Source organism: Nerophis lumbriciformis, linkage group LG08 (genome assembly GCF_033978685.3).
Source record: "Nerophis lumbriciformis linkage group LG08, RoL_Nlum_v2.1, whole genome shotgun sequence".
NCBI classification, from domain to species: domain Eukaryota; kingdom Metazoa; phylum Chordata; class Actinopteri; order Syngnathiformes; family Syngnathidae; genus Nerophis; species Nerophis lumbriciformis.
Window position 1 is genome coordinate 3822358 of NC_084555.2, and position 26442 is coordinate 3848799.

Consider the following 26442-nt stretch of genomic DNA (forward strand, 5'->3'; position numbering starts at 1 on the left):
AGAATGATTGGTCATATGAAAAATGCTCACAGCCAATCAGAAAGGAGGGGCCGTCTAAGCATACCCGCCCCCAAAGTGCCAAAAAGAAACATGACAGCGCGAGGAGAGATGCCAGGAGTACACAGAGCGCGCAGAAAGGCGTCACGCGCGCGCGCAGAAAGGCACCGCGCGCGCGCAAAAAGGCACCGTGCGCGCACAGAAAGGCACCGCGCGCGCGCAAAATGGTGTCGCGCGCGCACAAAGTGGAGAATCAGCGCGCGATAACAGTTTTTATGTGCTCGGATTTTTGGCACTAATGTGACGCCATACGGCTGACTCAAGCGGAGGAACATTCCAAGTAAACTCCTTTAGATCTGCACTAACATGACCAGGTGGACATCGGGTTGCAGTTCGCGAGCATCAAAACATAAACTTGCGGTTTAGGGGGAGCAAACAAAAGGATACGCAAAGTGGCGGATGGCGTCAACACATCCTTGTAAGCAGTATTCACTGAGGTCAGGTGGTCTTATTCCCTTTTTGAAATGCATGGCTGACCCCTAAAGGGTCCTCACTCGGTCTTCTTCTTCTCGCCATTGGCAGCCACGGACGTCCAGTAGCGATGGCACGCCAGCTCCAGCAGCTCCAGCCCGCCTGCCAGCTTCTGCTGGGCGACAAACACCCCCACCATGACCACCAAATAGAGCCTGATGGGGGCCCAGAGCCACAGGCCGGCGAAACACAGCACGATGAAAGCGTTCCAGTACAGCAAGGAGGCCGCTTTGATCAGAGCCACGCGCAGCTCCGACTTGCACGGCGGCACGCGGGCGACGCCCTCCCGCTCGAAGCCCCGCGGTTGACCCGAGTAAAAGTCCCGCAGGCGGACCTCCTTCTCGGCCCAGCGCTCATGACACCAGGACTCCAGCTGTGCGGGGGACGCGGGAAGCGCCGCCACAGGATAGCGGCACACGTGGAAGTGGATCTCGCGGGGGAAGAGGCCCAGCATAAGGTGGCGCTCGGTCTGGGGGATGTTCTTGGGGTACGCCACCGTGATGTCGTGGACGGCGTCGAGGTTGTCTCCTGGGAACAAGAAGGGCCATTTTGAGTAGAGATGTCCGATAATGGCTTTTTTGCCGATATCCGCGCTGCAAAAACTGAAATCTAAGTAAGATTAAATATCTCAAATAAGGGTGATATTTGCTTATTTTCTGTCTGATAAGATAATTCTTCTCACTAAGCAAATTTTATGTTAGAGTGTTTTACTTGTTTTAAAGCAGGGGTCTCAGACACGCAGCCCGCGAGACGTTATTTTGCGGCCCGCACCTTAATATGAAAATGTTATGTTAGTGCGGCCCGCGAGTTTTATATGAATGGCGCTTGACATCGCCATACTTGCCAACCCTCCTGATTTTTCCGGGAGACTCCCGAATTTCAGGGCAACCATTCCCTCGAATGTCTGCCGATTTTCACCCAAACAACAATATTAAATATTAAGGGCGTGCCGTTATGGCACTGCCTATAGCGACCTCTATAACTTGTACAAACAGCGTGCCAGCCCAGTCACATGTTGAATTTAGTTTCTGTACACACACGTAAGTGACTGCAAAACATACTTGATCAATAGCCATACAGGTCACACAGAGTGGCCGTATAAACAACTTTAACACTGTTACAAATATGCGCCACACTGTGAACCCACACCAAACAAGAATGACAAACACATTTCGGGAGAACATCCGCACCGTAACACAACATAAATACAACAGAACAAACAACGCGGGGTTGGGGGTGGGGGGGTGTTTGGTGGTAGCTGGTGTGGATATTCTAGCCCGGAAGAGTTAGGGCTGCATGGGATTCTGGGTATTTGTTCTGTTGTGTTTATGTTGTATTACGGTGCGGATGTTCTCCCGAAATGTGTTTGTCATTCGTGTTTGGTGTGGGTTCACAGTGTGGCGCATTTTTGTAACAGTGATAAAGTTGTTTGTACGGCCACCCTCAGTGTGACCTGTATGGCTGTTGACCAAGTATGTCTTGCAGTCACATACGTGTGTCTGCAGAAGCCTCATACAACTTGTGACTGGTGTATGGTGAAAAAGCGGTCGCGACAACAAGTTTTAGAGGACGCTAAAGGCAGTGCCATCACGGCACGCCCGTAATATTGTTGTCCGGGTTAAAATCGGGACAAATTCGGGAGAAAGGTTGCTCCGGGTGATTGTCGGGAGGGGCACTGAAATTCGGGAGTCTCCCGGAAAAATCGGGAGGGTTGGCAAGTATATTGCTAGGGCGGGATAGCCATTCAAAGAAGGCGAATTCAATAAAAAGTGCATGCTAGATTTTTTTAAGAAATATTTTCTTGCGGCCCAGCCTCACCCAGTTTCTGCATCCAGGTAAATTGAGTTTGAGACCCCTGTTTTATAGGTTTTGGTCCTAAATGATCTCAGTAAGATATTACAGCTTGTTGCTGAGATTTGATGACCTATATTGAGTAAAACATGCTTGAAACTAGAATATCAACTGATGCAAAGCTGTGTCATCAACACTCACAAGTATAAAACTACTTTAAAAAAGTAATAATTTCTTCAAGCATGAAAAAAAAATCACGATGCCGAGCGCATATCATAATGTCAAGATAATGGCACTAGCATTTACTTAATTTAAGAATATTTTTCAACATATTGACCAAAAAGGTCTCATTTTTTTTTGTACCAAGAAAAGTGCACTTGTTATTAGTGAGAATATACTTATTTTAAGGTATTTTTGGGTTCATTGAGGTTAGCTAATTTAACTTGTTTTGGAAAGTCTTAACAAGCCGAATTTTCTTGTTCTATTGGCAGATAATTTTTCTCAGTACAAATAAAATACCCCTCATTTTTGTATTTTTTTTTTCTTGTTTTTGAACACTGACTTTTTGCAGTGCGATATTCCGATATTGTCCAACTCTTAATTACCGATTCCGATATCAACCAATAGCGATATATACAGTCGTGGAAACACATTATTATGCCTAATTTTGTTGTGATGCCCCGCTGGATGCATTAAACAATGTAACAAAAATAAATCAACTCAAGTTATGGAAAAAAAAAATGCCAACATGGCACTGCCATATTTATTATTGAAGTCACAAAGTGCATTTTTTTTTTAAACATGCCTCAAAACAGCAGCTTGGGATTTGGGACATGCTCTCTGGAGAGCATGAGGAGGTTGAGGTGGGCGGGATTGGGGGTAGCAGGGGGTGTATATTGTAGCGTCCCGGAAGAGTTAGTGCTGCAAGGGGTTCTGAGTATTTGTTCTGTTGTGTTTATGTTGTGTTACGGTGCGGATGTTCTCCCGAAACGTGTTTGTCATTCTTGTTTGGTGTGGGTTCACAGTGTGGCGCATATTTGTAACAGTGTTAAAGTTGTTTATACGGCCACCCTCAGCATGACCTGTATGGCTGTTGACCAAGTATGCAGGGCATTCACATGTGTGTGTGAAAAGCCGTAGATATCATGTGACTGGGCTGGCACGCAAAAGCAGTACCTTTAAGGTTTATTGGCGCTCTGTACTTCTCCTTACGTCCGTGTACACAGTGGCGTTTTAAAAAGTCATACATTTTACTTTTTGAAACCGATACTGAAAAATTTGAAACCGATACAGATAATTTCCGATATTACATTTTAAAGCATTTATCGGCCGATAATATCGGCAGTCCGATATTATCGGACCTCCCTGATTTTGTCTGGCAGGCAGACTGTCAAGAACCATGGCACAAACGTCCGTCAGTGTTAGCGACGCAGTGGGGACGGAATTAGACAAGTGCGCTGACATCACACTTCATGACACCTGCTTGGCCAGTCCGTGTCCAGCTGGGGGATGGGAGGCGTCAGAGGGAGTATTTTAGAACACTGGAGGGCGGCCAGAATGATTCGCTCATAGGGAAACATTAAAAGCAGCAGGGTAATGGAAGAATGCGCAGGTAGACAAACAGCACTGAGATCATCAGATTGCAGTGGAACCGGTTTTTAGGTCAACAGTCCTCATCGGCATAAGCGGTCATTGACACGTGCAAAACATTTACCGTATTTGTCCTTTCATTTTCTCAAAAATCGATAGTGTGCCATTTTATAAACATCTGGGCCTAATGAACGGATTAATTCTGGTTGACCTTACCCACCTCGAAGCAATTTTATTCGGTACATTCGGTGCTGATCATTCACAAACTTGTTTTTTTTTAGAACATACACTGCAAAAAGTCAGTGTTCAAATACAAGAAAAAAAAAAAAAAAATAGGGGTACTGTATTTTTCGGACTATAAGTCCCAGTTTTTCTCATAGTTTGGCCGGGGGTGCGACTTATACTCAGGAGCGACTTATGTGTGAAATTATTAACACATTACCGTAAAATATCAAATAATATTATTTAGCTCATTCACGTAAGAGATTAGATGTATAAGATTTCATGGGATTTAGCGATTAGGAGTGACAGATTGTTTGGTAAACGTATAGCATGTTCTATATGTTATAGTTATTTGAATGACTCTTACCATAATATGTTACGTTAACATACCAGGCACGTTCTCAGTTGGTTATTTATGCGTCATATAACGTACACTTATTCAGCCTGTTGTTCACTATTCTTTATTTATTTTAAATTGCCTTTCAAATGTCTATTCTTGGTGTTGGGTTTTATCAAATAAATTTCCCCCAAAAATGCGATTTAAACTGTTTTTTTTTCCTTCTTTATTATGCATTTTCGGCCGGTGCGACTTATACTCCGGAGCGACTTATACTCCGAAAAATATGGTATTTTATTTGAACTAAGCAAAATTATCTGCCAATAGAACAAGAAAATTCAGCTTGCCAAGACTTTCCAAAACAAGTAAAATTAGCTAACCTCAATGAACCCAAAAATACCTTAAAATAAGTATTTTCTCACTAATAACAAGTGCACTTTTCTTGGTAAAAAAAAAGAGACCTTTTTATTCAATATGTTGAAAAATATTCTTAAAATAAGTAAATGCTAGTGCCATTATCGTGACATAATGATATGCGCTCGGCATCAAGATTTTTTTTTTTTCATGCTTGAAGAAAGAAATGAATACTTTAAAAAAGTAGTTTTATACTTGTGAGTGTTGATGACACAGCTTTGCAACAGTTGATATTCTAGTTTCAAGCAGGTTTTACTCAATATAGGTGACAAATTCTCAGCAACAAGCTGTAATATCTTACTGAGATAATTTAGGACCGAAACCCTTAAAACAAGTAAAACACTGTAACATAAAATCTGTTCAGTGAGAAGAATTATCTTATCAGACAGAAAAAAAGCATATATCAACCTTATTTGAGCTATTTGATCTTACTTAGATTTCAGTTTTTGCAGTGTACTCATAATCTGTTTATGCAATCAAAGTTGCTCAAATGTGATGACCTTGTTAAATATAATACATTAATAATCTTATACAAAGCATTTAACAAATTATTGCCGCCTAATCTACAACGTTTTTTTTTATAAAACGAGTGCAGGCTCACAACTTGAGAGGCTTTGGATATTTCTTATTACTGAGAGCTCAAACCACTCGTAAACGTTTTTGTGTGTCTGTATGCGTTCCATAACTATGGAACAAACTGGACTTACAACACAAGCAATGCCAAGCTATTAATCGATTTAAACTATTATAGAAACATGGGGTCTGGTTCAAATATAGAGATGAGGGTCTTTATTTTGACCTGCTGTTGTACTCTGTCTCAAAGTGTTAACATGTGCTAAATGTTTCCTTACCATTATGGTATATTCATTCTTCCTACATTGTTGATACAAATTATTGTTACAATGTAATAATTATTGTTACCTGTGGTAATGCCACTATGATACAACATTTGTATTATAATCCTTAAACAAAATAACAGTGAAACTCAATGGAATAATCACTGAATGGAGAACTGGGGGTGGGATTAAATAAGTGATCTTCTTCCCACTCCCTTTCAGGCTAAAACTGGACAATCATGCATTGCATACTGTACATTACCTTTTGCACTACCGTATTTTTCGGACTATAAGTCGCAGTTTTTTTTCATAGTTTGGCCGGTGGTGCGACTTATACTCAGGAGCGACTTATGTGTGAAATTATTAACACTCAAATAATATTATTTAGCTCATTCACGTAAGAGACTAGACGTATAAGATTTCATGGGATTTAGCGATTAGGAGTGACAGATTGTTTGGTAAACGTATAGCATGTTCTATATGTTATAGTTATTTGAATGACTCTTACCATAATATTTTACGTTAACATACCAGGCACGTTCTCAGTTGGTTATTTATGCCTCATATAACGTACACTTATTCAGCCTGTTGTTCACTATTCTTTATTTATTTTAAATTGCCTTTCAAATGTCTATTCTTGGTGTTGGGTTTTATCAAATAAATTTCCCCCAAAAATGCGACTTATACTCCAGTGCGACTTATGTGTTTTTTTCCTTCTTTTTTATGCATTTTCGGCCGGTGCGACTTATACTCCGGAGCGACTTATAGTCAGAAAAATATGGTATATTAATTTATATCATTATGTGTTGTCAGCTTTGTACTTTTTTATGTCATTGGCTGAAATAAATAAATAAATGAAATAAAAATGAATATGAAAATACATGGTGAAATAAGTGTGACCAGCAGATGGCAGTCACACATACAAGATACGTTTGGACTGCAGGTTGACGCCTGTTCAAAAAGTACCCATAAGCAAGCAAGACCAAAACTTCTAAGATTCATTGAGAATATAAAACATTACACACGGCGTTCAAAATGTTTTAGTGCGACATTTGTAAGCTATGAAACCGCAACAATTGATGGTTTTTCGGCGCATCACGGCTACCTTAGTCAGACGTACTGTTACAGTGTGTGTATAAGGACCCTAAAATGGTACATGTTAGGAGACATCTGGCGTTTTGTTTGGCCTTATGATGCAAAACCAACTTTTCTTACTTATCGGTTCCTGCTGATGTGTATTTTGGATCAGCATAAGTCCAGAAAATTTGCGTGCGTCCGCCATAGTCAATAAGTTACTTCTTTTCCTCTATCTTCTTGTTGAGGGCCATGCATCCTCTGCTGTTGCCATTTAGCGTATAGTTCTAACTTAATGTGTTGGTAGTCTCCATATATACTTGAATACGACAAATTTGAATGCATAAAAGAAATAATGACATAGGGATCGTAAATGTAAGGTGGTAATGGTTTTTGGAAGACATCTGGTCACAATCATTTTTAAAGTTAAACTCATGGCGCAGGAAGTTAAATGATGCGGACACATTTGTTAATAGATACTTTCAAATGCACTTCTGCCTTAGAGACTTTGTATCTGTAAGTAACAAAACTATAATTATTTGAGACTTGTTTATATTGACAAATGTGCTGTTTTAGACTACAAAATTGTTCAATGAAGGATAGTTATTACGCATGTCTAGCTTGTGTGCTATTGTACGCTTAGCTGTTGTCTAGCTGCACACTAGTAGTAGCCCATAGCAACCATGTTTACCTTTTGTAAATAACTTCAGGAACAGACCAACCTTGTGTGCTTATTGGAAGACAATAGTGTCCAGTTTTTCACAAGTAAGGACTCTAAATGCAGGCCGTTATAATGCGATATTTTTTCTTTTGCTGATATCATAGTGATATTTGATATCGATATCGGATTCGGACACCCTTAATAATTACCTCCACCAGGAAGTTATGTATTCGCCAGCGTCTGCTTGACCGTTAGTTAGTTAGCAACGTAACTCAAAAAGTTAAAGGCAGATTTTGATGACATTTTTAGGAAATGTCTGAAATGGGATAAGGAACTACTGATCCAGCTCATTTTAAGTTTACATTACAAGGCTGAACTTCTCTTGTGTATGTTAGTTGAACTTCTGACCTTTTCGTAGCCGCTCCACAATGAAAGTGAACCCGGTGGTGCGCGGATGCAGCACGTGTTCGTATTTCGGGAGGTTGTTCTCGGAGGCGAACTTATCGCTCCTCGCTCTCGTGTTTTCTGCAAGAGACGGGGGGCATAAAGCGGACAGCTGGAGTCACAGCAATCACATGGCAGAGCAGCACACAAGAGTATTTTCAAAAGGGCTGACAATAAAGGAACACTTCATATACTGTAAACAATAGAGGGCAACGACTGTGATAGTATAGTACTATTGTGTTTAAATTAAACATAACAGTAGTAACAATAATAATGATAGTAGTGCTCGTTGCAGAGTGACCATGTTCTAGCAGAGGGCCAGAGACACACATTTGTTAAAAAAACAAAACAAGGATATAAACATAGCAAAGATGAGTGTTTATTAACCAAACATTTCCCTGGAACATGTAAACTATATGGTGACTCATTAGTCATATTATGTAAGGCAAGAAGCTCCTTCAGGCAGCCATGGAGGACAAAAGGGACTACAGAGAGGCAGTTAATCTGGATGCAGACCTCATGTGTATCCCCCTTTAGCTTGTGATTCTTACACAAGCTTATGTGTCATTTGTAGAAGATTTAAGTCCGGCTTAAGTGCGCTTTCACCTCCCGCATGTATAAGGGGTGTTTGTTTGTCCATCCAACCTCCATTAAAACTGCATGAACATAGCCAGTGAACACAGCCCCGTTATAGCTCGGTAATTCCTTAAATACTCTGTTCTAACAGTGGTAGTTCTTTATCTAATCGCTAGGTGGAAGAATGCTGAAATCACAGGCGCAAGTTCTGCAAAAACTTGGTCAACTGGACAATTGCAGCTATGATCGTTCGCTGTGTTAGCATTTCGTGTTAACATTGCGAGTCTTTCCACATTGCTCAAAAGGCTCACCATTGTCATGTGGAGCTGTGTTATTAATGTCCAACATGAAGCTCATCTTGCATCTACAGTGTTCATCTCCACTTATCATGGCCCCGCCAGCTTTTACTAGCTGATCGCAGCCTCCCTCGCGTCCCGCTGTTGTCTTTTGACATTGCTCGTGTCAAAGATTCCCCAATGAGGAGAGGTGTTATTGATGAGACAAAAGTCGAAGATGAAGTGCATTAAAAATGTGATTGTCACAGTGAAGATAGCGCCGATGTGTCGCCTGTAGAATGCCTTTATCCATCCCCATAACATAAAAACTGAAAAAAAGACAAATATTGCCTGGTATGTAATACATATCAGACATACAGTGCATCTGGAAAGTATTCACAGTGCTTCACTTTATTCATATTTTGTTATGTTAGTCCTAAAATTCTACAGACAATACACCATAATGACAATGTGATAACGTTTTTTTGTTTTTTAAAGAACAATTCAGCAAAAATCACATGTACAAAATTATTCAAAGCCTTTTGCTCAATAGTTTGTAGATGCACCTTTGGCAGCAACTACAGCCTCAAGTCTTTTTTAATGCAATGCCACAGGCTTGGCACACCTGTCTTTGGGCAGTTTAGCTCATTCCTCATCGCAGCACCTCTCAAGCTCCATCAGGTTGGATGGGAAGCGTTAGTTTTCAACCAGGATGTCTCTGTACATTGCTGCATTCATCTTAGTCTAGTCAGGGAGGTGACTAAGAACCCCATGGTCACTCTGTCGGAACTACAGCATTCCTCTGTGGAGAGAGGAGAACCTTCAAGAACGACAACCATCTTTGCAGCAATCCACCAATCCGGTCAGTATGGTAAAGCGGCCAAACGAAAGCAAATTCTTAGTGAAAAAAAAAAAAAGTTTGTCAAAATGCACCTGAAAGACTCCCAGACCATGACAAACCAAATTCTCTGGTTTGAAGAGACAAAGATTGAACTCTCTAGCGTTAGTTGGAGGAAACCAGGCACCGCTCATCACCAGACCAATACCATCCCTACAGTGAAGAATGGTGGTGGCAGCATCATGCTGTGGGGATGTTTTTCAGAGGCGGGAACTGGGAGACTAGTCAGGATAGAGGGAAAGATGAATGCATTAATGTACAGAGACATCCTGGATGAAACCTTCCCCAGAGCGCTCTTGAATTCAGACTGGGGCGACAATTCATCCTTTAGCAGGACAACAACCCTAAGCACACAGCCAGGATATCAAAGGAATGGCTTCAAATAAAGCTCTGTAAAGGTCCTTGAGTGGCTGTGCAGCGACGCTTACCATCCAACCTGATGGAGCTTGAGAGTTTCTGCAAAGAGGAATGGGCAAAACTGCCCAAAGATAGGTGTGCCAAGCTTGTGGCATCGTATTCAAAAAGACTTGAGGCTGTAATTGCTGCCAAAGCTGCATCAACCAAGTATTGAGCACAGACTGTGAATACCTATGTACATGTGATTACTTAGTTTTATATTTTTAATACATTTGCAAAAAGCTCTAAAATACATTGTCACGTTGGCATTATAGGGTAATGTGTGTAAAATTCTGAGAACAAAAGTGACTGTGCCCTCATTAGGGCTGGGCGATATATCGATATGCGCGATATATCGCTGGTTTGTCTCTGTGCGATATAGAAAATGACTATATCGTGATATTCGAGTATGCGTTCTCACGCAGTTGCTTTTAGCTGCGGGCATTAAACTACAGGCTCTACTCGCTCTTTCCTGTGTCTCCTTCTCACAGACAGCAAGCAAGCAGCTTCTACATACGTCACATACTGTCACGTCATACGTCACATACGTATACGCCCTCGCGCAGCAGAGAGGTAGCAGCATGGGTAACGTTAGCTGTGATGCTAGCGATAATACGAGTGAAAGAAGGTACAAATCTGGTAACAAATGAAGGAAGAATGAATTCCTCCAAAAAACAACAGGGGGTCCATCGTCTGGCGGTGGTTTGGCTTCAAGTAGAAATATGTCGAACAGACAACCGTCATTTGTCAAGTGTGGGGCAAAAGCGTTGCTATAAAAAGTAGCAGTAGCCTACAGCCAGTGTTGGGTTGGTTACTGAAAACCAGTAACTAGTTACAGTTACTAGTTACTTTATTTCAAAAGTAACTCAGTTACTTACACCAAAAAGTAATGCGTTACTGTGAAAAGTAACTATTTAGTTACTTCTTTTTTTTCTCTTTTTTTTTTTAAAGCTCCCATTAATGCCCTTTTTGCCTTCATTTCAGTACTGTTATTGCACTGGAGAATAATACAATCTGTTGATCAACTTGACATGCATTTTTATTTTCCTTTTAACATAATGAATGAAAAACAGTGCAACATAAAAAGGCATTCCTCCTTTCTTTAAACTTGGACCAATGACCATTAATAAAAAACAAGTTTAAGTGCAACATAAGAAGAAACATCATCTTCCTTGAAACATAGGTAGTGAAATAAAGCCTGACATCTGGAGTGATGCTGCTGTCTTCCACACTTGGAGCCATGGATTGTAGAATCCTTGTTTTCAGTGGCAGGATCATTGACACAGATGGTGAAGTTTCAGTGCTCAGTAGAGATGGAACACTTTTCAGGGGTTTAAGCACCTAGAGGACCTCATCTGCCACTCTCACATCATCATCAGACAGGGTGACATTTGTCTTCAGGGTGTTGTGGGTCAATGCAGAGTATATAGCTGCCTGCTGCTCCAACATATCATAAATGGAGTTCCACCTTGTTGGGACATCATGTATGAGCAGGCAGCTTTAGCATTTCTTGCTTTGTCTTAAGCACATGAGCAGCTGTTGTGCTTGGGTGGAAGTAAGAAACCTTCCTGATCCTCCCAAAGAGGCGCTCCATCCTATTGACTGAGATTCCCTTCTGTGATGCCAAATTCACTACATGTGCAAAGCACCTATCTGTGGTCCCAGTCCTGCCTCATTCTCTGTAATTATTTGATTTTTGGCATTATCACGTGTGACTGGGATATCTTTATCTTCCACTGCTTGTGTCAGTACCTGCGCAAGGTGACTCTCGTAGAGGGGGCGTGTCTTCTCATCTCCCAGTCTGCTGTGATGAAGTGAGCGCTTATAGTTCCCCATAAACGTCCACCCGTCTGTCATGAGCGCAACAGATGATGCTCAGGATAGTTCATCCACAACTTTTTTCTTCTCCTGCTCATAAAGATCTGGCACAATCTTATTGCTGAAGTGGGTGCGCGACGGGATGTCGTAACGTGGTTCAAGCACGTTCAGCATGTGTTTAAAACCCTCGTTTTGCACAACCGAGTCTGCACTTATAAACACACCGATTCAATGGCGGGGGCGTTCAAGCTCCTCCGTTACTCCGCTCGCCATGACCACGCTGTGTGTGGACTGAACGTGCCAACAACTTTTTTTTTTTCCACTTGTGTGCCTCCCCACACACACACACACACACACACACATAGACCGCGCCTCTTTTCTTCTCTCCGGCTTGTGACAGAGAAAGATTCAGAAGAACGACACCGCAGCGCTTCTGTTTCTAGCCGATACTACATCAAAAGTAACGTAAAATAACGCAATAACGCATCATGTAGTAACGGTAACTAAATTACTAAATAAAAAAAAATAACGCGTTAGATTACTAGTTACCGCCGAAACTAACGGCGTTACAGTAACGCGTTACAAAGTAACGCGTTAGTCCCAACACTGCCTACAGCTAATATGTAGCATCATTTCAAAAGTCACCTGCTAGTGAATGAAGAGTGCTCACTCCAATCCAATCCACTTTATTTATATAGCACATTTAAACAACAAAAATGTTTCCAAAGTGCTGCACAACAATATTAAAAACAATATTTACGTACTCCGCACGTCAACATCTCCGTTCGGTGCCACACGCCCACACCATCAAAATGCCGAGGCAAACATTTCCAGATCAACACCGTATGAAAAAAATTGGGATTTTTTTAGTTGTGATTTCCTTCTCTGCATGAAAGTTTAAAAAGAGCATATATTAATGCAGTATGAAGAAGAATGTTTTAATGTAGACACATAAAATCATTATACTGCTGTGATTATATGCATCAAGTGTTCATTCAAGGCTAAAGCAAAATATCGAGATATATATCGTGTATCGCGATATGGCCTTAAAATATCGCGATATTAAAAAAAAGGCCATATTGCCCAGCCCTAGCCCTCATATGAAACGTCTCAACTGCATATGCCAGATACTTGAAGTTTTTTTTTTTAAGTAAGGTATTAATTACTTCTACTAGTAATTAATAAAACATTTTATAGAGCTTTTGCGTTAGTCATTTAATTACTTTTTTGGTAAAGTAACTATAATTAATTAGTTTTTGAAAGTACTTTTGAGAACACTAGTAACTAAAGGACTCCCGAAAACACCTGGTACTCTCTGCAGTTTAGTACATAAACAGCCAGTATTTGAAGAAACACTAATATATTGTCAATAAATAATCAAAACTGAGCTTCAATGACAAAGTTCTTGGAAGAAATTGCATTAAGTGTACATAATGTTGGGCAAGTACCACCACCCCAACCTCCACAATCCCCCTTGTCTTGCTACCAAATAAGCCTGGAGATTTAAGAGGCTTACATGCTGTATGTGCACATACATGTCATTGAACATGAAAAGACCCTAAAGCTACTGCTGAATTATGATGTAACTTCACCAGACCCTTAATGACCACATGATATGCACATAGACAGTCACCTTCACCTCTTATGAAGCACCATGGGACTTTGCTCGGCTTAAGGAAGGAGGACATTTATGCGCTGGTGTCACTTGTCACATCAAGAGTCTTCTCGGTGAGATGACAGAGTGGAGTCCAAGCATTTGGTTATGCATTATCGCTTACAAATTGTGTTTCCATAGCGATGTCAGGGCAAAAGGGCTCGGGCAGGTGAAAGGCCAGCGCCGGGCGAGAGTGACAATGTGAAATGCGGGCGTGTTCTCTGCCTCTTACCGGTGAGGTCGGTGCCCTCGGGAAAGAGAAGCAGCTGCAGGGGCTCTCTGATGTCGCAGAAGTAGTCGAGCATGTTCTCCATGTGCTCCTTGTCCTTCTCCCAGCGCCGATGGATGAATACAAAGCAAGCCACCTGCATGGCCCAGCCTGGAACATGAAGGATTCAGTTTTACGAGAACTCATTGTACAAATGCATACATTGACTTGTGTGCAAAGTTTCGTCTCCAAACCCTTTCGCTTTTTTTATGGTGGGTTTTCAGATGATTAACAGTCCTCAAATTGATGAGGATCACCGTCACTTGAGGACCGGCAGGTCCCTCTCTCTCTCTGGCCAGGAGAGCGAGGACGTGCCTGCACAGTGACAGCGGGAGCAGCAAGCGCGCCGTCACAAAGACAATGTCAGTGTTGTGACTTGGAGAAGATAACGTTTTGAGTGGCGTGTAGTCAGATGTACACCCCAACGTGAGACACGCACTCAAGAGACTCACCGGGCAATAGGCTGTTGTCAGGGCGTCACGTGGAGTCAGTCAAAAAAAAGTATACAAGCTTTAAAGCGTTTTCGTTTCGGGCTCCGGTACTCTGGAATGCCCTACCAGTAACAGTTAGACATGCTACCTCAGCATTTAAGTCCCATCTTAAAACTCATTTGTAAACTCTCGCCTTTAAATAGACCACTTTTTAGACTAGTTGATCTGCTGTCTCTCATTTCTGCTCTGCTCCCCCTCTCCTCAGGTGACCACGGATCAGCCTCCACAGAGAAGGAGCTAGCCAGGGGTGGTCCACTCCTCTGTGCATCTGCGGACTTGTCTACATGCAAGAAGATCCCCTGCTGGCCCCATTATGGACTGGACTCTCACTTTCACGTTGTTCCTGTTGGGTTGAGTTTTTTGAGCCGAGGATGTCATTGTGGCTTGTGCAGCCCTTTGAGACATTTGTGATTAAGGCCTATATAAGTACACTTTGATTGATTGATGGTACGAAACACTACTTTATACCATTTCTGACATTTCCCGTATATTACCCATACCTTTTTGAGTTATGTTGCTTGGTAACTAACTGACTGACTGACTGACAAATACATACCCTCCCGGCGGAGTAACTTGCAAGCATGTTGAAATCGAAGACAATGTATAACCCTGGCTTCCCCTTTTGGATAAAATTTAAATCCCCCTACCAAAGCCAGGCACAGCCTTGAGCGCAGCCTTGAGGCAGATCTTCTCCAGGCGTAGGTAGCTGTACCTCAGCAGACAGCACCAGAGGAACATCCAGTCCAGGCGGGTGCGGTGGTTCATGATGATGACGCTACGTTCCCCGGGGACAAACGCGTCGCCCGTGATCACCACCTTCACCCCAAACACCAGCTCCAGCAAAGACTGCAGAGGCGAGGAGGATAGGAGAGATGATGTACAATAGCATGAAGAGTTGGGCCATAATGTTAGACTTGCTAAGATATGCCAAATACATGTAAAATCCTATTTTTGTTTATTTGCTACAAACTGACAAAGCAGTGATATTATTGCTAATTGATATGCTCGTATTCTTCATCTTCTCATCCCACTGTTCAATGAGTGTTAGTGTCAAACTTGAAAAAAAATGCAGGAGACCAGACCAAGGACACACATAAATAAGTCGATCAGGTGTATTTACCACAGGCAGGGTGAGCCAGGTAGCGACGATGCGATCGGTGATCCAGCGGTACCAAGCGGGGGACAGCAGCATGAGGGGCAAGAACGGACCCAGCATGAAAACACTCCCGAAGAAACTGGCCAAAAACAGGGTCAGCAAAAAGTACAGGCCCCGCACCGACACAGACATCTGTCAAGACAAGAGAGAGCAATGGCATTAAATTACCAAGAGGGGAAAAGTCAAAACAAAATTAAATACAGACGAAGTAGTTCTTTCTCATGCTTCACCAAACACATGAAGGATTACGGACGCTCGTCAACGCTGAAGCCCGTTCTTCCGATGTACTGTATTTTCCCACAAACAGTGGAAAAACCAGTGCAGACATTCCTGGGGAGGAATGTAAATAGAGGAACCCTTCTGACTGTGGGTAAGTAATTTTGGCTACATGGTCACTCGAGCGGCTTTAAATTCCTGAAATGTACTGTAGCATGTTGAACTTTTGACAGCTTTTCTCTGAATGCTGTCAGAAGATGTGCTGTTGGTGGTATTATGGGTCGGCAAATTGAGAGATTCGCCGGTGGTAAAGAAATACCGTGCGGAATTGATTGTTGATTACTTTTATTGGGATACGAGCTGTCTCTCGGTTAATTTTTTTGCGAGAAAAAATTTGACTTGTTGCAGTGAAACCCCATAAGATCCGACCAAAACATTTGGTCTTACTCGCTAGCATTAGCTTTTGGCTAGATATTGACATAACTTTGTTTTTCCAAACATGGGAAGAAAAGAAAGTGAGTTTGAAGGATAGTGCTGACAAGAAGAGGTGAATGATATTCATTGAATTTAAGAAATAAATACCGTATTTTTTGGACTATAAGTCACAGTTTTTTTCATAGTTTGGTCGGGCTCCAGTGCGATTCATATATGTTTTTTCCTTCTTTATTATGCATTTTCGGCAGGTGCGACTTATATTCCGAAAAATAAGGTAATTAAAAACATGACAGAGCGTGCGACTGACTTGACAAAGCTGTTGGAATGTAGAACGGCCAGTCTGCACCAAAACATAACTTTGTCTTGAATTTGGAAAAAAAAAAACTCATTTTATTTTCCACTAAAGAAGGGTTCTGTGAATGCGCATATGAAACTGGTGGGGTTCGGTACCTGCAACAAGGTTAAGAACCACTGCTCTAGACACACGAGAGCTGCGAAGGAGACGGAATGGAGAAAGTATTCGAAGAAGGCAAAAAATAAAGAAGAGAATGGTGGATTGGGTTCATACAGAATAATGTGTGTAGTATTTTATTGTCTAATACTGTATGTGATATGTATGTATGTGTAATGAAAAAAAGTGGCTGTCATTGTTTACACCACACGGCACACACACAATTCACCAACATTGTCTTGTCATTCCACACTTTTAGCAAAAGTTAACCAAAGAGCTTGACATTGTTGTATTTGAAATAACATGACATGTGTATTAGTATTATTGTGTATTTGTGTGTACTGCATGTCTAGTTAATACAATGCTTCTCAAATATTTTCTGTTATGCCCCCCTAATGAAGAAGAAAATATTTTGCGCCCCCCCACTCTCCACCGTTACTAAAAATAGTATAATTTGTCTATAAAATTTATATAACTACCGTATTTTTCGGACTATAAGTCGCTCCGGAGTATAAGTTGCGCCGGCCGAAAATGCATAATAAAGAAGGAAAAAAGCATTTATAAGTCGCATTTTTGGGGGAAAATTATTAGATAAAACCCAACACCAAGAATAGACATTTGAAAGGCAATTTAAAATAAATAAAGAATAGTGAACAACAGGCTGAATAAGTGTACGTTATATGAGGCATAAATAACCAACTGAGAACGTGCCTGGTATGTTAACGTAAAATATTATGGTAAGAGTCATTCAAATAACTATAACATATAGAACATGCTATACATTTACCAAACAATCTGTCACTCCTAATCGCTAAATCCAATGAAATCTTATACGTCTAGTCTCTTGCGTGAATGAGCTAAATAATATTATTTGATATTTTACGGTAATGTGTTAATAATTTCACACCTAAGTCGCTCCTGAATATAAGTCGCACCCCCGGCCAAACTATGAAAAAATCTGCGACTTATAGTCCGAAAAATACGGTATTCCTCTGCATAACATTGTAAGCTTATTAACATTAAAGGAAACAAAACACTAGTCGTTTCTCGTCTCCTACCGTGGTTGCAGTGAAGCCAAGTGCTACATACGCTTCATCATATTCTGGTACAGCAAAAAAAGCATGTGACCTTAGGTGGGCCGCCCCACTATTTGAGAAGGACTGTTTAATAGGTGATGACGAGGTTGTGTTGCCATAGTGCTTATAGTAGTACCTACTGTATATCACTATCACAGCTTTGTTGCTGACAGCTGTTGCGTGTGCATTCTCTCGGCCAGGGCGGCGATTGGGAAGGAAGTACATTCTAGTGTACTCTGGCGGCTTTCTTCGCCGCACGGAAACAACAACGCCGAAGTTTTCAGACCGTACCACTCTAGAGACGGTTTTCAAAAACTTTCGTTTCAGACCACCAAAAATGCTGTTGGCGTGCGGATCAAAGACTGAAGCAGGGCATACAGTATCTTCACAGTTCCACCTAAAAACGGTTCCGTGGGGACAAGCCCTAAATGCTGTACATTAATACACTACTTCATAAAACTACTGTAGTTATTTGCTGTACATTCTATTTTATTTAGGGAGAGGAATCGAAAACCGGTTCTTTTTCAGAACCGGTTTTCAGTGTATCTATTCCTTGGAATCGCTTGCCATTCTTCCACACAATTTGGCCTTAACAATTCTGGCAGGCGGAGATGACATCATTACGCAACACGCGTGGTGACATCAGACATCATTAATCGTTTACAAACTGAGTTCAGAGAGGAAGTGAAGCCAAAAAGACTCCCCATACAGGTAGTGACGCTCAATTAAAAAAAAATCTGTAGACACAATTAGGGATGATGTTTGATAAGAAATGATCCAGTTCGAGCCTATTATCGAATCCTTATTGATTCTCTTATCGAGTCCAGATAGGTTGTTGCATATGGAAAAAAACACAATATTTGGTTTAACAAATCACTTCACATTCTCTACTGCTCGCTACTATAGTATTACCATATCTGAGTTATTGTGCAGAAATGTGGGGAAATAACTACAAATGTGCGCTACATTCATTAACCATGTTACAAAAAAGATCAATTAGACTGATACATAATGTTGGATATAGAGAACATATAAACACTTTATTTATTGAGTCAAAAATATTAAAGTTCGATGATTTTGTAAAATTGCAAACAGCTAAAATGATGTGGGATTAAATGATGGAATGGATTAAGTAAAGAAGTTAAGCATTGTACTGATATGATCCAGTTTAAGAGGTTGTTCAAATTGATAGTGCTTACAAAGTACAAAAAAGAAGAATTATGAGAAACACTTTCAACCTTATTGAAAATAAGATATTCTTCATCTCAGTATATTAATAATAACTGAATTAATTACTTAATTATATATTACAAAACTGTTGTATATATTAATTCACAGATATTTTATTATAAAAAGGTCAGTAAATGATGTATATATTTGTAAACGCTATGAAGTGGGAAAGGGGTAGGATTAAATAAGCTTTACTTCTTCCTACTCCTGTAAAGTGAAATGATATGAAACTGTGATGTATTATGATGTGGTCGGATCATGTTTTGTTTAGTTATGTTCTGTTAGTTTTGGACTTCCTTAGTTGTTTTGTGCACTTCGGGGGTTTGTTTTAGTCACCATGGTTACTTATGATTTTCACCTGCCTTGTACTCACACCTGTTGCTCATTAGAGACTATTTAAGCCTGCCTTTTCCGGTCACTCGTCGTGGCTTCATTGTTTGCATTTGCAACAGTTGGCATTCTGGTTTTCGAGCTCATGATTCCTTTGCTAAAGTTACCTTAGCTTCTAGTATTCCTGTGCTAAGAAAGTTTTTGCTTTAGCTTCTCATGCTTTCCTTTTGTTTCGTTCCTGTCTGTTGTAATGTGTATGATTTATGAGAAATAAATCATCTCCTGCCTGCACGCTTTTGTCCGGAGCTGTCAGTTTTGCGTCCCGGGAGAACGAACCGCAGCACGCTGCACCCCACCGTGACAAATGACTGAGCTACGTGACGTCATTTCTTGTGATGTCTCATAGGGCATTTCTTGTCGGGACGAGATTCGTTCCCAGGGATTCGAATAAAGAACCAACTCTTTTTCTTTACTATAGTGGTCTCGATAACGGGTACCGGTTCTCAAAAAGGGATTTGAGTCCAAGGACTCGGTTCTTTTCTTATCGAACAACCGGGAAAACCGGGTTCGGGCATCATCCCTAGTCACAATTCCTTACAAAATGTAAGGGTTTCTTGTCCAGTCCAAGACACTTTTAAATCTAAACTGAGAGCATTTGAAGGAGCCTCAGTAATCTGTAACTGTTTTACTTGATGTCCATCCTGTCATTTTAATATGTAATGTGAATGTGATTTTATGTGTAACTTTGCTGGCTCTTGGCCAAGACTCCCTTGAAAAAGAGGTTCTTAATCTAATTGGGATTTTTTTCCTGGTTAAATAAAAAAACAAAACAACATCCTGCTATAAGGATTTATACAAATCGGTTATATCAAGTGACAGGAGTGTTTAATATATATTGTGATTAAGAAGTAGGCATTTTCACTAGAGATGTGAATGTGAATTTTCTATTTCCACTTTCGATTCTGCTGAACTATTTGGTTACTTAACGATTCACTTATTGATTTCTTATTTGGAAAAAGAGAGAAAAAAAGGTGGATTAGCCTTGTGGTTAGAGTGTCCGCCCTGAGATTGGTAGGTCGTGAGTTCAAACCCCGACCGAGTCATACCAAAGACTATAAAAATGGGATCCATTACCTCCATGTTTGGCACTCAGCATCAAGGGTTGGAATTGGGAGTTAAATCACCAAATGCTTCCCGGGTGCGGCCACCGCTGCTGCTCACTGCTCCCCTGTGGGGATGGGTCAAATGCAGAGGATAATTTCAGCGCACCTAGTGTGTGTGTGTGTGTGTGTGACAATCATTGGCACTTTAACGTTTAACTTTAGAAAGTCTACAGTGAGGTCACATACGTAAATAGATGAAAAAAGGTATTTAAAAAAATAAATAAATGTAATAAATATTCTTTTGTAGAATTTAACAAAATAAATAATGTGGAAATTACACAAGAATGTAACATTTAAAGTTAAAGTACCAATGATTGTCTAACACACTCGGTGTGGCAAAATTATTCTCTGCATTTGACTCATCACCCTTGATCACCCCCTGGGAGGTGAGGGGAGCAGTGGCCGCGCCCGGGAATCATACTGGGTGATTTAACCCCCAATTCCAACCCTTGATGCTGAGTGCCAAGCAGGGAGGTAATGGGTCGCATTTTTATAGTTTTTGGTATGACTCGGCCGGGGTTTGAACTCACGACCTACCGATCTCAGGGCGGACACTCTAACCACTATTAGTAACATGTGATATTAACTTATTACATGCAAATGAGATATGTCAAGTCTTTATTGGTTATAATTTTGATGATTGTTGCTTACAGTTTATGAAAACCTTGAATTGAAAATCTCAGAAAATGTGGGGTTTCAAAAAGTGTAAGCCAAGAACATCAAAATGATAATAAAGGTTTGACAAACCGCACTTTGCATGTAATGAGTTAATATCACATGTTAGTTTCACATTTGAAGTTAATTGCTGGATCGACTTGTACACAATATTACAATTTTCTTTTAGCTTTGCCTGTATAATATAATGACTGAGAGAATATATGATGGGAGGAAAACTTGCAACTTTTCTCTGACTACAATCGAACATTCCCCTACCGAAAATGAGGAGTGTGTACTGCAGCAAATAGACCACAAACTTAGTTGATGCTCGGTGACCTTCGTCTAGCGGCAGACTTGAACTGGATTGGGAACTGCCATTTAGAATCGGTTTGTCGTCATGCTCATCTAAACAAGAAGGCATTCATTTCAATTTAACAAATAGCGCTAACATGACAGGAGGTGAGTTAATACCTGTTGTATTCAGTTGACATGCTAGCATTACTGTTGCCTGGGATGAGATCGGAGCGGTTCAAAAAAGCGACTTTCATTTATTATTAATTACATGTGTGTTTAAATGTTTCAGCATATTGCTTGTATGTCCTCCTCTTGATGAACTCCCAGCCTTATAATTATTACAAGTAGCGCTGTTGCAATATTTTCTTGTAAAATGTTTAGACCTGGCATGGCCAATTTGAGATCTGACGTCACTACGCAGTACGCACGTTGTGTAATGACATCATCCCCACCCAGAAGAATCGATAAGAGAAACGCTTGACAAAATGGCAAGCTATTCCAAGGAATCGATAGATGCACCGGGAACCGTTTCTGAACAAGAACCGTTTTTTTCGATTCCCATCACTAATTATCAAATAGAGCTCTTCTCTTTGAGTAGTTCAGGGCCTCAATGAGGTCCCAGGCTGGAATAGAATTTAGAATGGACGTGGGGCTACTTGTTAAGTGAGTCGTAGCTGACAGGCTTAATGGCCTTGACCCAGAGTGGAAAAGGGATATGGGGAAAGTGAAGCAATAAATCACAGATGTCTAAGAGTAACAATGCAATGACTACTTTATCAAACTCTTCCTAACATTAAGCTTAAATTAATTTTTTTTTTTTTTTTTTACCAACAGCAGACTTTCCTAAAATCCCTACCTGCATCAAAGGGGTATTAGATATCAGGACCATTAATCAAATTAGCAGACTGCATTGTTTCTGTGAACTCACTGTCTCGTACCAGGTTTTTTTGCCACTTGCTTCACAGTAGCTGCCACATATCAGACATACCAGAATGGCCATTAGATCCCTTGGGGAAGTGAGCTGAGCCCGTAGGCCTTCTGAAATTCAAAACTCAGAAACAGGACCTGCGATTGTCTGTTACGTAATGGCTCATTTGTACATGTCAATGACGGACAAGCCCTTGGCATTTCATGGGCATTCTACACTTGAACAGCATGCGCGCCCACTCTTTAGAAGAAAGAACATTGTCTGAATTTTTTGTTTGGACAGTTATTATAGTAATCACTGCATGCTTCCCAACAATACCAGAAAAATGTCCAATTATCCTGCCAAACCCGAAAGCAACGCCAAGCAGTGCCACAGATCATACATACCATAAATATTTCCGTCAGAGTCTCCTATAGTCGCTGGGTGCGTGGACCGCAAACATACATAAGGGTCTGTAATTAGGGTAAAAAACACAGCGGCTAACAGTTCTAGCAATGTGTATTAGTTTTCAACCGCTCTCCAAATATTGTCTGCTTCTGATTAAATGTGATGCCAAATCGAAACAGTGGGATGATAACCACACTTAAACGTCAACGTCAAAAGTTGTACCGCTGATTATTTCATTTACATCACACTTTTTGCACATTTGGCAGTGTTTGCACTAGAGATGTCCCGATCTCGGTTATGGGATCTGATCAGAGGCCGACATTTGCCTTTTTTAACTGATGGACAATTGGCAGATGAGCTGCTGAGCCCCGTCGATCTTGAGCGCAGCTGTGTCCTAGTGTTTTACATGGTTAAAGATTGTACTCCCACGAAAGATTCCTTCAAAAGGGTGGGGCGGTCATAGAATACAATTAATTACATGTTCAATGGAAAGTAGGGTTGATCGATCCAGATGTCGATACTATCAAGACTAAATATGGGAATCTTTGGCCACCTCACGATTTGATTACAATTCTTGGGGTGACGATTCGACTCAATAATTTCTCGATTCAACACGATTCTCGTAATATATTATTTGGTACATAAATTATAATAAAAACTTTCCAAAGCAGATTACATTTTACAAATGCTTGTCTTGGCTGCTGACGTACAACTTATAGGCGTAGCATTTGCCTATAAAAATTATTTTCAAAAATATATTCTTAAAATGTTATTTACAAAATTCACATAATGATAATTAATCTAATAAAGAAAATATAGCAACTCCAACCCAATTCCAGCTTTACAATACAATTTATAAAGTAATTGAGAGGACACACAAACACAATAAATATTAAATACAATACAAAAAAAGGAAAACCAAAAATTATTCAAAGCAACAGTATCAATAATATTATTTATAGATGTTTAAAAAATGGATTCTTAAAAAAAAAAAATGCAATAATATGCCAAAAAAAAAAAAGTAGATTTTTTTCAATTGATTGATTTAAAATCACAATAAAAATCGCGATTGACGTAAATCGATTTTTTGATCATCCCATAATTGATACCCACTGTAGTAGCAGTATATAAACCATACCAAAGTGATTAATTAAATAATATATTTTTTTTTTTCTTGTTATTATTACAGAATAATTTTTTGGTGTACCCTGCCTTCCGCCCGATTGTAGCTGAGATAGGCTCCAGCGCCCCCCGCGACCCCAAAAGGGAATACGCGGTAGAAAATGGATGGATGGATTTTTTGGTCGTTTTTGTTATTGTTTACAAACTCAGGAAGTATAAGTCTCTGGATAAAGAAAGGCTTTGTAGGACAATGAGAGCCAATGGTATATAATGTTTTTTTTTAGTTATTGTGCACGAGCCACTGTATTGTATTATTTAAAAAATTATGTAAAATTCAATAGCACACGTTTTTTACATTATCTGATTCAAAACAATACTAGCAATTTCCTAATTCAATAAGTTGTAAAATGCAATAGCACACGTTTTAAACATGATCTGATTCAAAACAATACTAGCAATTTCCTAATTCAATAAGATGTCAAATGCAATAGCACACATTTTAAACATGATCTGATTCAGAATAACACTAGCAATTTCTGAATTCAATAAGATAAACTTTATAAAAAATGTGGTATTGAATGTGGTACTTGCTAAAAATATATATATTTTTACAGGTCCATAATCTAGTGTCAAAGTAGGGATGAGTACCATTCGCATTTTGCAGTACCTGGGTATCAATGCGAGTACTCAACAGTACTAATTTTCAGTACTTTTGTGTGTGTTAATAATAAATATGAATCGTTTTTTGATTAAAAAAAAAAAAAAAATTAAAGATGAGCTGATTATGGTAACTGCTGTCCAGCCATTTTATTATAACATTTCTCATTTAATTGTACTGTAACGTGCATCTTAGTTGTAGTTATCATTAACACATTTGGACGTGTTGAAATCGCCATTTAAATTTGCTAAAGCTAATCTGTAGCATGTCATTATCCAAGCCAATGTATATTAGCATCAAGCTAGTAGATTTTTGGGAAAGTGTAGCCTTACTTTACTTAGGTTGGAGTGTTTTTTGAGTCAACTGGTTTCTTGTCATTGAAAATTGCAACATTACCCAGAGGTAGTTTGTTGAGTCCACTGTCAGTGTTATGGAAGTGATCACCAAGTGTCAAAGTATCGGATCGGGACTCGAAATCGGATCGCATGTGAAGCCATTAAATCGGATCGGGATCGTAGGCCAAAAATGTCGATCGGGACATCCCTAGTTTGCACAGAGTTGCTATTCACGATTGTATTGTACATGAATATATATATTTTTTTACATTTTAACAATGATTTTTGTATACTGTTTTATATTGTGGAGAGGGAGGAATGTAATTTCAATGTCGCGTGTGTCTCGGAAACATGGTGAATAGACAATAAAGAATCTGAAATCTTTTTTAGTCATACAGTGTGGAACTTATTTTTTCACTTTTTATGTCAAAAGTTCTATGACGTCAGTTTGACACTGGTATTGATCTGTTCAACGTCCATGATTTCCTCATAAAAAATACTATTTTTAAATCTTAACTAAGGCTGCAGCTAACGATTATTTTTCTATCGATTAATCTATAGATTATTTTTTCGATTAATCGGTTAATCTATAGATTATTTTTTTCGATTAATCTATAGATTATTTTTCCTTTTACCGATTATTTTTTTTATTTAAAATGAGGATGAAAAAATAAATGTAGGCCAGTTTTTTCAAAAGGCATGGCTTTTATTTACAAAAAAAAAAAAGTATGGCCACTCAGTCAACATTGACAACATGACAAAATATTCTGTAACAATGTAAACATTTAAAACTTTTAACATTTAACAAAATTAAAAGTAGCTTATTTGCTTTTTAATGTGCAAATATAAAAGTAAACATCCAGTGCAATCTTAATATTCTGCAATAGTATAAGCATTTCAAAAGTAAAAGTATTGCTTATTTGCTAAAATGTGCAAAAATAAAGATAAACATCCAATACAAAAAAGTGCAAAACGAAATATTCTGTAACAGTGTAAACATTTCAACAAAAGTAAAAGTATTGCTTATTTTGCTTAATAACACAACAATGATAGTATGATTAAAGTGAAAGTTAATTGTTGGTTTGTACATAGTATATGTAACTGTTAATGTTGTAAAAGGTATTTGCACAACTAATTAACGTTAGCGTTAAAGAGGAGCGCATCTTTGTAAACACTGAACAGGCACGCCAAACGCGCCTCTCAGGGCGAAACAGTGTTTTAGTTTATGAATTTACAACGCAGATACAAATGACACATTCATATTTTTGTGTAATGATGACAACGTATACTCACGCGGACGATTGACTAGTTGATGGTGATGGCAAGAACGCTGTCGGGTGTTTTCTTTTCAAATGTTCGTTTATAGCCGTTGTGCATACAACAACATTATTAGCAGAGGTGGGTAGAGTAGCCAGAAATTGTACTCAAGTAAGAGTACTGTTACTTTAGAGATTTATTACAAGTAAACGCGCCTCTCAGAGCGAAACAGTGTTTTAGTTTATGAATTTACAACGCAGATACAAATGACACATTCATGTTTTTGTGTAATGATGACAACGTATACTCACGCGGACGATTGACTAGTTGATGGTGATGGCAAGAACGCTGTCGGGTGTTTTCTTTTCAAATGTTCGTTTATAGCCGTTGTGCATACAACAACATTATTAGCAGAGGTGGGTAGAGTAGCCAGAAATTGTACTCAAGTAAGAGTACTGTTACTTTAGAGATTTA

The 26442-nt window shown here is 39.7% G+C and overlaps 1 protein-coding gene across 3 annotated transcripts in view; it reads right to left on the minus strand.

Annotated features, from left to right (window-relative positions):
- Positions 1-300: 300 nt before the first annotated feature.
- The window catches only part of lclat1 (lysocardiolipin acyltransferase 1), a 51455-nt gene continuing 25313 nt past the window's right edge, over positions 301-26442 (minus strand). For 2 of the 3 annotated variants that reach the window (XM_072913628.1, XM_061968156.2), the window contains exons 2-6: positions 15394-15561; positions 14921-15119; positions 13747-13893; positions 7862-7978; positions 301-1056 (exon numbers count right to left, since the gene is read on the minus strand). In XM_072913628.1, the coding sequence (XP_072769729.1) occupies positions 548-1056; positions 7862-7978; positions 13747-13893; positions 14921-15119; positions 15394-15561 (1140 nt within the window). In that variant the 3' untranslated portion in view covers positions 301-547. Of the gene's footprint in view, positions 1057-7861; positions 7979-13746; positions 13894-14920; positions 15120-15393; positions 15562-26442 lie in introns of those variants that run through there. The other variant, XM_061968158.2, reaches the window with a different exon arrangement.